General features: G+C 43.9%; 1 protein-coding gene across 2 annotated transcripts in view; it reads right to left on the reverse strand.

Moving 5' to 3' along the window:
- The window catches only part of unc5da (unc-5 netrin receptor Da), a 147,596-nt gene extending 136,627 nt beyond the window's left edge, over positions 1 to 10,969 (reverse strand). Inside the window, exons 1-2 of one of the 2 annotated variants that reach the window (XM_028973414.1) lie at positions 10,814 to 10,969; positions 10,304 to 10,616 (exon numbers count right to left, since the gene is read on the reverse strand). In XM_028973414.1, the coding sequence (XP_028829247.1) occupies positions 10,304 to 10,388 (85 nt within the window). In that variant the 5' untranslated portion in view covers positions 10,389 to 10,616; positions 10,814 to 10,969. The remainder of the gene's footprint in view (positions 1 to 10,303; positions 10,617 to 10,813) is intronic. The other variant, XM_028973413.1, reaches the window with a different exon arrangement.
- Positions 10,970 to 12,033: the final 1,064 nt, after the last annotated feature.

Here is a 12,033-nt window from a genome sequence, read left to right on the forward strand (position 1 = left end):
TCTGGTATACTAAGCAATGGCTGAACAAATATGACGCTCATGTTAGAGTCAACAGATGAGTGTCCAACCACACGGTATCTAAACAAGGCTGATGCCTTTTGGAGAAGGCATCTGTGGACTGATAAAGTAAATTAAGAGCTTCTTGGTCAAAACATTGCAATTTGTGGACAGGTCTCTATAGATAGCAGTGGATGCAAGATCCCCCAAGAAATTTGAGTACACTATGTATGCCACATAATTTAGTACACTATGTATGTCATATAAGTGCCATTAAATACATAGTGTACTATAGTACACTATGTATCCCAAATATTTGGGGACTCTTTAAATTAGACTATTTTACATTTGTACTTTTTGTCCTTATATATTGTGCATTTGTAATAGATAGAAACCAATACAATCTTGCTTAAAATAAATGTCATTTGCCTTTTGATGATAACTATTCACAGAAACAGGCATTTTGTTTTGTCACTGGGCATTGTGGTTGTGTGTCTCCTCTAAAGCAACTCACCACCACATCACCACATTTACAACTTCAATATGCAGTGAAGTCCAAAGTTCAAGCGGCAAGCTAAAAAGATCTTGTTTTAATGAACACAATGCCTGTAGTACCTGCAGCTCAAGGCGCAACTGCACAGCACCCCACTGTCCCCTCCAAAAGGTCACGCCGCCCCTATGCACATCACAGATGATGGCACCACACTGCTTTTTTATTATTTATATGGAAAAGGAATTACATTGGTTGTGTACCTGTTAATTATTATTTTTATTTTTCGGTCAGCCTTCCAGTGATCTCTGGTACACAGCTATGATGACTGGTTAATTCTGCATAAAAAAGGAGCTCATCAAAATCCTAATTAAACTGGATTTCGGAGGCCGGCTGGGTGAGCAGGTATGGATTTTTCCTCTCCTGCGCTGCAGCCGGGGCGGAGCAGGAAGGCCGCACTCACATACACGCTCCAGTGTGGTTTAATTAGCCCCCAAAGCGGACAGCAGCTTTCAGGCAGACAGCATCCAAATGGCTCTGAAAGAAGCATCACCTAGTCGAGAAAGAAAGAGGATAGCTGAGACTGGTAGGGGGAGAAGCTCATCGAAGGAGGGAAAGAAAGGCAAGTCTCTTCCAGGGTCCTCTGCCCGCAGCTCACTATCGATTCCCAAACTCCATTACTCCGCACTCTTCTCTTCTCCTTTTCTCTCCAAAAGATCACAATCAGCTCGGCAGTTGTTAGGATAACATGCGCAGGTGGAGATAGGGGAACAAAGCGCTTATGAGAGAAGGGACGGCTTGAGAAAACGGAGAGTAATTGTGTTTTATCTGACTGTTGTCGGGGGGGGAAAGGGGGGTCTGTTTCTTAATCAATGTGAGTGGCTGTCCCACCACCCCACAGCTACCGCAGCGATTACACTACTGTGGGATGGAACAGAACTCAGCTGTCAGTTTATGGTACCGACATTTTGCAACGTAAGCTCCATGATACTCTAGGAATCAGCACCCCCGACAATCCCCCTTTATTTTTCAATGACTGCACGCAATTATCTGCATCAATTCATGGAAATTATGCATTAAGAGGTTAAAGGTACAAACATCCATGGAAGGGAGCACATCTAACAACTTTCAGAAACCACAAAATTCTACTGAGAGGAAATTGAACTAAGTAATAAATTTGACTGATTGAAAAAAAAAGTCATTATTTTTTTAGGGTGATCTGGAACAAGCATGCAGAGTTCCAGTGTTCCACATTACTGATTACAGAGCTCCATATTCACACAAATGAATAACATTCAGTAGTCCTATATATACCAAATCCGGCTTCTGGTGTTGTCTGAAATGTCAGGCTGCAGAAACCAATAACCACAGACGAACCTTTAAAAAAATGTCCAAATAAGGCCAGTCAAGGCACATTTTGCAGGTTGTGCCACCCCATTTAAGAATAGATGCATGATTTATGCTAAATAAGCCCAAATCATTTTTTAGTGCAGAACAGTGTGGACACGAATCCTGATATGCAAAGCTGCGAAAGTGTATGGTACCTGTACGCTCTTACCAGCGGCAAAACAAAAGAAACTCTGATAATCTCTTATTGCACTGACAGCTTGGCAGCGCGGCCAAAGCAAACGCCCGTGGCGTTCTGACATGGAAGGCTGGCTCATCACTCAGCGGTAAAAAGCGTTTATCAAATATGCATGCCAGCAGGGGGAGGGAAGGGAAGAAGGAGCGAGGCCAGCAGCGGCCGAGAAAAGAATATCAGGAGAAACATTGGGCTGAAACTGAGACCGCGGCAATGGTAAAAATGGAGGAGAGAGCCTCTAAAAGTAGATGGTGTCATAGTTTGCTGACCCCTTTTCTCAGATGCTGCTGCGAGCTCAAGTTTGATGTGATCCAGTTCCAACCCAGTATATAGTCCACGTCAGCAAATCACAAGGTGTTTATTGGTCATTTTGCTCTGCAGTTGGCATTGATTGGGATTCTGGTGCAAGGCATTGACATCTGCCTAGGGTGGCACTTGAGGTGTGCAAGGCCTCGCAGATGAATGACGGGTCACGCGATGGGGAATGGCTCTCTGCACTTAAGACAGCAGCATGGAGCTGTTTGTTAGGTAATAAATGCTGCATGGAGGCGCTATGTGGTGAATATTCTACCAGCGCCGAGAGAATGTTTAATTCACACAGCGTACTTGCTCAGCTGTTAAGAGTCATTTGCTCAGTAAAGTAAGCTAATGTGGCCTTTTCCTGTACTTGGGTGGTGGAAATCACATGGTCCCTTCGTTTAAATGAAGCACAGTTTTGAGTTGAACTTGCTGCAGCCCACAATCAGCTGGTGAACCTAAACCAATGTGGGAACCTCGTTTTAATTTGCTGCGTTGTATGCTGCGTCTCACATTCACTGTGGTTCTACTTGTGATGGGATGTTTCCTGAACCCATTCAGTCCAACCAGATGAAAAAACCTGTAAGGAAGAAAAGACATGCGAAGAGAAGTTCTCGAGCTTTGCTGCAGGAATGGTGAGTGTTTATAAAGAGCGAGAGCTACAGACTCAGCCTACTCTGCCATCCACAGTGGGGTACCTAACCAAAGCGTTAAAATTCTCAAACAAAAGTCAATAGCTTGTTGTCTGGGAGAACAGAGGATGCACAGTAGAAAGCAGCAGGTGTTTCCACAAGACGTCTGCATGTCATGTACAATACACGCAGGACTGGAATGTATCCGAACATATACACATTTACCTGAATATCTGTATTCAGTCCAAGTTACATTTTACAAGGCTTTATTTGGAAGACAGTTGGTTTAAATGTCCCCTATTATGAAAATTTCACTTTGTAAGATTATTTAACCTTAATACTAGTTCCCCTAGCCCAGGGGTGGGCAAACAACAGCCCGCGGGCCACATCCCACATTGGTCATTTTAATCTGGCCCGCCGAAGATTTGTACAGAATTGCCAAAATAAAGCCATAATTATGTTTGCGTTCCTTTGAACTTGTCCTGTAATGCCTGCCGTTCCACCAGGTGGCACATAAGGCGTAGATGGAGCTGAAGATCTTCCCCCCACTCGACAGGTTTGTACAGTGACTTGCGAGGTAAGTCAGAAGTCAGGTGATGCGTTTAGTCCAGCAAGAAAGATGCAAAAAACAAACTGTCAATTACATTTTGCTTGAACTGGGGTGTGGGAAAACACATTTTCAACAGTACAACACGCTCATTTTTACTGACGATCGAGAACGTGCCTAACCGCCCACCTACACTGAACTGTAACACACATTACCAGGTGTAACACATACCAGGTAACACACATCTCAACATGCAATTCAACCTGCTCATTTCCCAACACATTTTCTTTCCTCCTTAGTCTAGCAAGCCTTTCTGCAATGTGAAGGCTGGTCAGCAACACAGTTCCCACTAATGTAAATAATGTGCATGTAAATATTAACAATGTAATGTTTTTTTTTATGTTTATGTCTGATATGTATGGTGCTGGTGCTGGCCCGGCCCGTCTGACAAATTTTAAAAGTTAATGTGGCCCCTGAGCTTAAAAGTTTGACCAGCCCTGCCCTAGCTTGTCTATTGTCCTGCAGTGGCTAGAAATGGCGATAGTCGTAAAGAGTGCTTTGGCCATTCTGCTTTGCCATTCAGAAAGCAACAGCTCAGATGGTTATGCTTTTTCCACCCAGAGAAGTTCAGAAAGAGACTTCTGATATAGTATTAGGGGACCACTAAGACCTATATGAAAACAAAAAAAAAAAACCTTGGGGACCTTTAAAAAGGACAGAATTTCTTTTAGAATACATCAATTGTGGTATTGTTTGTGCAGATGCGTCAATTGCTACTGTAGCGAATTAGCTGTGATGAAAGTGGGGCAGTGGTGGCCTAGTGGGTACGCAAATAGACTAGTAATTGGAAGGTTGCTGGTTTGATTCTCGAACTGCCAAGGTGCCACTGAGCAAATCACCATCCAAACACGCTGCTCCCCGGGCACCTGTCATGGCTGCCCACTGCTCACTATGGGTGATGATTAAATGCAGAGGACACATTTTGAGGTGTGCACCATGTACTGTGCTGCAGTGTCTCACAATGACAATCACTTCACTTTCAACTCCTTGCTGTACTTTAATTACATTGAAGGTAACTTGATATGATAAAAGTAATTGATACAACAAGTAATAATATAGCACAGCCTATTTACACATATATTTGCTAAATTCATTTGAATTTTGAATACATCAGATAAAAAGTAATGCAACAGAATACATGACTGAATACACTTCATTAAACACTCAGCCATTTCCAGTTATTTTGCCCTACCCTGAATATATATGTTTTTAGAACTCATTTTGCCAAACATGTTGTGACAATAAAAGTATATCTAGTATATCGTTTTGCATTAAAACTATTAAACTGAGACTATGACAAAATAATGACCAGCTTTTGTGCAGAGTCTCACCCAATGCTATTTCTTTGTCATGGCTGAGAGAGAGTATGGCAGTAGTAAGATGACAGGCCATTTTCAAGCCTTCTCTCTCCAGCCCTTTTACAAGCCATACAGCAGTATGGGTGGCGGGCGGAGAGAGCAGCACTCCCCGCTTTTAAAGCATGCGGCGGCCAATATGCATCTGCAAGGCCCTAAATCGAGTGATGCGTCAGTGGCCACCAATGAAAGCTTCGGATGGGAGTGAGAAATGGTGTTAATAAAATACACATGTATGCTCTGTACCATGACTCATCACGACAGGCAATGAATCCTCTCTGCGGCTGGAGAACTGAGCAGAACACAACAAGTACTGAATGTCCCCACAAAAACAGCAACTTTGCTGTTGGGGGGGGTTCGTAAATATTTAAATATTTAAATATTCAATATCAAACACAAAAATATGTTTTTGGTTTAAGGTTGGGTTTAACATCAGGATTTTCTTAATTTTCTTTATTAAGTTGATGTTGTTTGTTCCAGGACATCCTGCAGGCAATCATAATGCCCATTTAGAACTAACTGTAGTTTAATAGTACAAGGTCCTCACAATGAAGTAAAATCTAAAGGGTTTATGCATGTGTGAGCACAAACAGCCTGAACCTCATTACCAACATGGGCCACCATTTTAATGAAATATACATCTGTGTCTGTTTGTGTGTATGTGCATTTCTAACCTTCCCATTTCCCATTAAACAGAGACAAGGCACTAATCAGATTAACAACAGGAGATCAATGCACCCGTATGAATGCCAACTAGGACAATGCTTAAAAGAAAACACTTTCTCTGTCATCTCACATCACAAACCCTCTCCTCTGCTCTCATATGGATTTTGGAATTTTATTAAGTTATTTGCAACACAAAATACAACGCAACACATATACATGTTAACAACTCACTTGATCTCTTGAAATCATTTGAAATCTGCCAGATGCAGTGCTTTATCTGGAACTTTTTCCGAAGCCTGGAATAATTCTATGGTACTTATGTGTCAAGGCTGCTGGCCAACCATTACTGTTTTCAATTAGGCTTCAGCAGGGCATAGCCTCTCAATACCAAGCAGGTGCTCTGAACCACCTATAAACCATTGAGTCACCGCATTGCTCACACCTACCAACCTAGAAACCACATATGCGAATAAAAAAATACCCGTGCTCTATGCCCGGGGAGGATAACAACTCCAATTTGTGTCCCTATGCGCACTCCTGCTCACCTTGGAGGGTTTTGAATGAGACTAATTGAAGCCATTATTCGCTGGAAAGAAGCACCGGCACTGTCCTGCTTTCTCTCGCCATTGGTGTGTTTAAATAAGCAAGTTTGGAATTACACATATCCTGCTTGCCGAGTAAGATCTGGTTAATTCTAGAAGCTAATTTTTGTGTGTTCCTATTACAAAATTGTACAATGCATCAGCTAGATAGATAGATAGATAGATAGATAGATAGATAGATAGATAGATAGATAGATAGATAGATAGATAGATAGATAGATAGATAGATAGATAGATTAATGTGACCAAATTTCGAGAAAAAAACTACAGAAGACAGGCCCTAAATTCTGAATTGAAGAGATTAAATGGCTTCTAAAATACTGCATACTATGTCCAATGACGTCTGGTCCTCTGTTGTTATATACAGAGATGGCTTATCGATTTCGCTACTTGCTATAGGACTGGGTATCAGTGGTGAGGGTGATTACGTTGGGCAGGATGACAATAAACATGAAGCCCTGGAGGAGCTCGCTGTCCTCCCGGCGTCAGGGGCGCTGCCGTCCCGAGACGCGTCCTGTGCGCTCATCAAACTGCGCTGGCTTTATTGCTCTTACTTTCCTGAACTCGACCCGTTGAATGCCAAGCTTGGTATTAAAGCTAACAACAGTTGTTAAATATTTATTTGCTTTTGATTGCTCCGAGAATTCATTTGTCGTGGCCGGGGGGAGACAGCTGCCTGCCGCTGGTGACAGATAGCAGCCGTACACCAGTGGATTCCACAACAAACAGCCACCTATTGTTCTGCTATATCAGAGCAGCGATTGTCTGACATAATTATTTGTTTAACATTCAGAGTCAAAAGCGTCCGTGGTCCAAAAAATAAAAATAGCTTGAAAAATGTCTGGTCCTAACCTCGGTGTACAAGCCGGCCGAGGCCCGCGGTGCCTGTTAATGGCATGAATCACAGCTTTTGTGGCACCGGCCCAGGGTCAGTGTTGGAAGAGGTAGTTATCTTTCTGCGCTCTTCATCCTACATGCTTCCAAAAACCTCTTTGGGGACACAAATGAAGATGGAAAGGAGATAAACAAGGCCACAGAGAAGGGAAGAGAGAGAGATAGGGGGAGAGAGAGAGAAAGAAAGTGGGAGAGAGAGAGGGAGAGAGCAAGCGAGTCAGAAAAATAATAAAAAAAAAAAAAAAAAACACAAAAAAGGAGAGCCAGCTGGAGGTAAGCAGCAATGCTTGAGAGGACAAGGAGGAGGATGGCCTTCACTATGCTTCACAACACTCCACGCACACACACACACACAGCCAAAACACACACATTTCAGTTTACTTCCTGCCTGGTTTTTGTATGTCTCTCCTAAGCAACCGCTGTGAACGATAGATGGATCATTAAGGGAGGATTCCTCTTTCTATGTGAAAACTCCATCACCCTAAAAGCATCTCCTGATGTGACTCGACGGAGTCATGCAGGATCTGCGCAGCTTCAACATTTCCTGTCACAACAATTTGAGGCAATGAACGTTGCCATCGTCACCGTGCACAAAGCTCAAGGTGAAGGCACGCCGTTGTTCTTGCCTCACTGCAGCCGCGGCACACAGGCGTGTTCCCAGCAGAGGAGCCGAGGGCTTGTGGGAGATGATGTAGGAAGTCGTGTAACATCAAGAACTTTAACACGGCATGACATGTACCTGCCAGCATGTCAGAAAACTGACCACCACCGATCCCACTGCTTCTTGCGTGCAGCGTGAATGAAGCAAAACAGGGTATGGCAGCGCTGATGAATAAATAAAGCGGGGTCCTTTATTTATTAATAAAACAAACTAATACCACGGCCTTACACAAATCCGTCAAACCAGGAGGCTGCGTGAAAACATCAAAAGCCCATCAGCCCTGTTGCTCTTTCTTTTTCATAACGGCGACAGTGTTTTTTACAGCGTCATCCCGAAGGCCTCAGGACGCAACGCAATTGCTGATCAGCTCAGTAAATGAAAATAATGCAGAGCAACCGAATTCAGATTCAGAAAACAGACACCCATCACACGCATCTTTACGAATACTTCTGTACCGACACACGTACACATCTGCCAGACGTCCTCACAAAACATTTAAGGTGTAATACAGTGGCTGTTAAACATTTACACAAAGGAACTCCATTGTGAAAAGACAATAAATATTTATGTGTGAATGTGTGCCATATGCCATAGAAAAGGCCAAATGGTCTTGAAAAAAATATTAACTTTTTGTAAAGAAATATAATTTACGAAATTGTTTAAATTGACAGTAAACAGAAAGAAATCGAATGATACAATGTCATGATTAGGTTTGGCCTTGCTGCATAATATATATTTATTATACAAAGTGTGTGTGTGTGTGTGTGTGTTTGCACGCATATGTATTTGTATGAATGCAGGCTTGAAACAGAGATGAAAAAAAGACTTTGCCACCAAGCATGTGAATGCTCTGCATAAATGAAGCCCTTAATGGACCTCTGGGCACCTCTCCTAAACATTTCTGCTTATTTTCTTTAAGTCTTGGTGAGATTCCTCATTAAATATGAATGGAGCGCAAGTTCAAACTAATCTCCACATTTAAAAGGAGGAAAAAAATATCCTTCAGGCTAATTTTCTAATTGACTTACAAATGGCTCATCTGAAGGGCTGTATAAGTTAAATGGATGTCAAGGTGTCAGCCTGAGCACAATGCAGAAATATCAGACAATGACGCGCTTGTGCAAGTCTTTCAGAGTTGCTAGATATTTGTATTAAAAAAGCTGTACAAGAAAAGGAGCTTCCATCACGAATAAAGAAAAAAATTATTACAAAAATATGTCAAATAATCGGGAGGCGCATTGAGAACGATAATAAACCGACTAATGGCCTCACAAATCTTCCGCCACCCAATCGACTAAACCAAGAACAATCGCACCAATAAAATTATCCTCGTCGACATTACAGACCCACAAACTTTGACGACGACGATTGCCAAAGAGTCCGCGTGTGCAGGCATCCTTCCGTGTTTCTTGACCACTGACAACAGTTAATAACGAGGTTAATTATTGCTTTCGTCTCAAGCTCATTACCAACTAATGAGTGCTGATAGCGCCGCATTACCGAGGCACCAGTAACAACATGCATGTCATGCATTCGGAATGAGGTGCAGCACGACAGCGGAAGGCGTTGTTTCTTTTTTTTGGAAGCCAGAAGACCACAAAGTAACAGGTTCAAACCCCACTTACTACCATCGTCTCCCTGAGGAAGACACTTAACCCTGAGTGTCTCCGGGGGGGGTTGCTGTCCCTGTAACTACTGATTGTAAGTCGCTCTGGATAAGGGCGTCTGGTAAATGCCGTAAATGTAAATGCAACTGATGTGACGCTTTTCATGTGACGCCTGCACATTTAAGATCTGAATCCCTGTCCTGCTCGCGACGACTGGGCCCTGCAAGTGACCTTGACCCCTTGAATATGCCACAGAAGATGAATGAAACGATCAATAAGCGATTATTATCTGACACAGCAGGAGCACAGAGGGCTTCTCGCAGGCTAGCGTAATGAAAGTTGAAATGAAGTGGACTGTCTCTGTCTTAAAAACATGGCCAGGTCTGGTCCATGCGTAGTCAGTAACACAACGTTTTAAGTATCTCACACATTTTGACGGTTTATTTATCGAGTGGCTGCTTGCACGCCACGGTCTTGTCTCCTAAATCTATTAAAGGTTAAAGTTTTAACCTACATCATTCTGCGGTCAAGTTGTGAGAGAGCACATGCAGATTCTCGCTGGGGGACGGACCCATTATCATCATCATCATCATCATCATCATCATCATCATCAACACAGTCACCCTCACAGCGTTTCGCTTCACGCCTGTTGCTCGGAAATCGTCCTACAGAATATCGCTGTTCCCCCGCTTGGCGAGATGAAATATTATTCAGGATAGCTGGCATTGTAACAGGTATCCATAAAAAAACAAAAAAAAAAATACTAATAAAAAACTCTGACCCCAAAACCGGAAAGCAACGGAATACATTTTGAACGAAGACTGAACAATAAAATAAAACAAATACGTTAGCAATGACCCTCCAATGACGCCTGCTTTACTAAAACAAGTATTTGGTGGAACAGTAAACTTACCTCGAGCCGCCGCGGCCGGTGGGTGGCACAGCAGGAACACGAGGGCGCCCAGGAAGTAGCGGCGTCCCCCCGAGAACTCTCCCATCGCCGCTGCCCTCGGTTAACGGGGTCCCCGCCGCATCCGCCGCATCCGCCGCCGAGAGACCGAGAGACCGAGGCGGAGAGAGCCGCGCGGCGCGGAGCTCCTCGCCGTCCGCCAATCGCTGGCGGCGATGGGCGGAGAGAGGCGCGCCGGGCTCGGTCGTGTCGGAGGTGGCCCGCGGCCGTGGGGAGGTCCGCGTGACGTGCGCGCAAGTCCGTCCTCCGCGTCGACCTATCACAAGTACCACATGTAATTAACCATTTAATAAACACATTAATAAACACGGGGGGGGGGGCGGTGATGAAACGTCTTGTAACTCTCCACTTAATAACTGGGATGCCAGGTTCCGACTCAAATGAAGGCATAAATAAATGAACAAGTCACAACTTTACACAATCGTGTTCTTCTAAGAAAGCCTCAACACACACCGAAGGTAGATTTTTTTCCCCGCGGTACAACGGAATGGATCCGCGCTGAAATAATAAGCGCCTTTCGTGCCGATAAACTCTCCGGGTGGCCGAGAGCATCTGACGCGTGGCGGGGTAGCAGATGGGCGGCTTCGGGAGGTGTGACAGTGAGGTGGCGCAGCGGTAGCACTTCAGCACCACGGACAGCGGCTGCCCGTCAGGGAATCGGCACGTCCGGCGTGGACGGGGCTTCGTGTGATGAAACTTCGTTGAAGCTGCCAAAGGAACGCAGAGCAGAACCCGAAGAACAAGTGGGGGAGCTGTGAATGCTGATGAATGCTGTAAATGTGGGAGAACTTGCGCTTTCTGAAACCTTCTCTATGCGACCTCTTCGAGGTGCAGCAACTCTTTCGTTAATATGTCTGAATGGGTGTTAATAAATACTGCTGAAGGTTTGTACATTGCCATTCAAAAGAGTAGTAAATGAGTTAGCTTATAATAGTTAGCTGAACCTACATCTGCTGATGCGTTAGACACTGTATCGGTGTGAGGAACGCCAGTTGTTGCTGATAAAGTTCCTTTTAATGTTGATGTGAAGGTGCATGATCTGGAAGCTAAAGCACATTAAAGATCTGTTCTTCGTGGAGTTGCAGTGATATAGGTGCAAAATCGATGTCCTGGAAAGATGAAAATTCTATAATCCAGGTCAATAGGTTCCTCTCATTGAGCCAGAAGGCTAGTGCACAGCTAATAACGGAACGCCATGCCCTTACCTCATCAGATTCCTCACCTGCAGTCAAAGAAAATGACTTGGTTCATTGACTGTTCATGTTTCTTTCTTAGTGTCCATTCATCAGTCCAGTCATCAGACAGAGATGTTTCTCCCAGGCACAACCGGCCAATTTCCATGAGCCTATGCACAGTCCGGGAATTAATGATAGTCAATGCTTCTTTTCAACTCTAAACCATCACCAAGGCATGATGCTTAAAAAGATAATAGTCTATCAGATGGACACTCGTGTGTGGGTGCGTGGGTGCAGTTATGAATGTAGTGAGGTGAAGTGAATTAATTGTCATTGTGATACACTGCAGCACAGCACAGGTGCACACAACAAAATGTGTCCTCTGCTTTTAACCATCACCCTTGGAGAGCAGTGGTGGATCGGGATTCGAACTGGCAACCTTCCTTAACTGCTTAACCTTAACCTAGGTCACCACTGCCCCTGCTACTACTAATCTAC

The sequence above is a fragment of the Denticeps clupeoides genome, chromosome 3, assembly GCF_900700375.1.
Source record: "Denticeps clupeoides chromosome 3, fDenClu1.1, whole genome shotgun sequence".
NCBI lineage: Eukaryota > Metazoa > Chordata > Actinopteri > Clupeiformes > Denticipitidae > Denticeps > Denticeps clupeoides.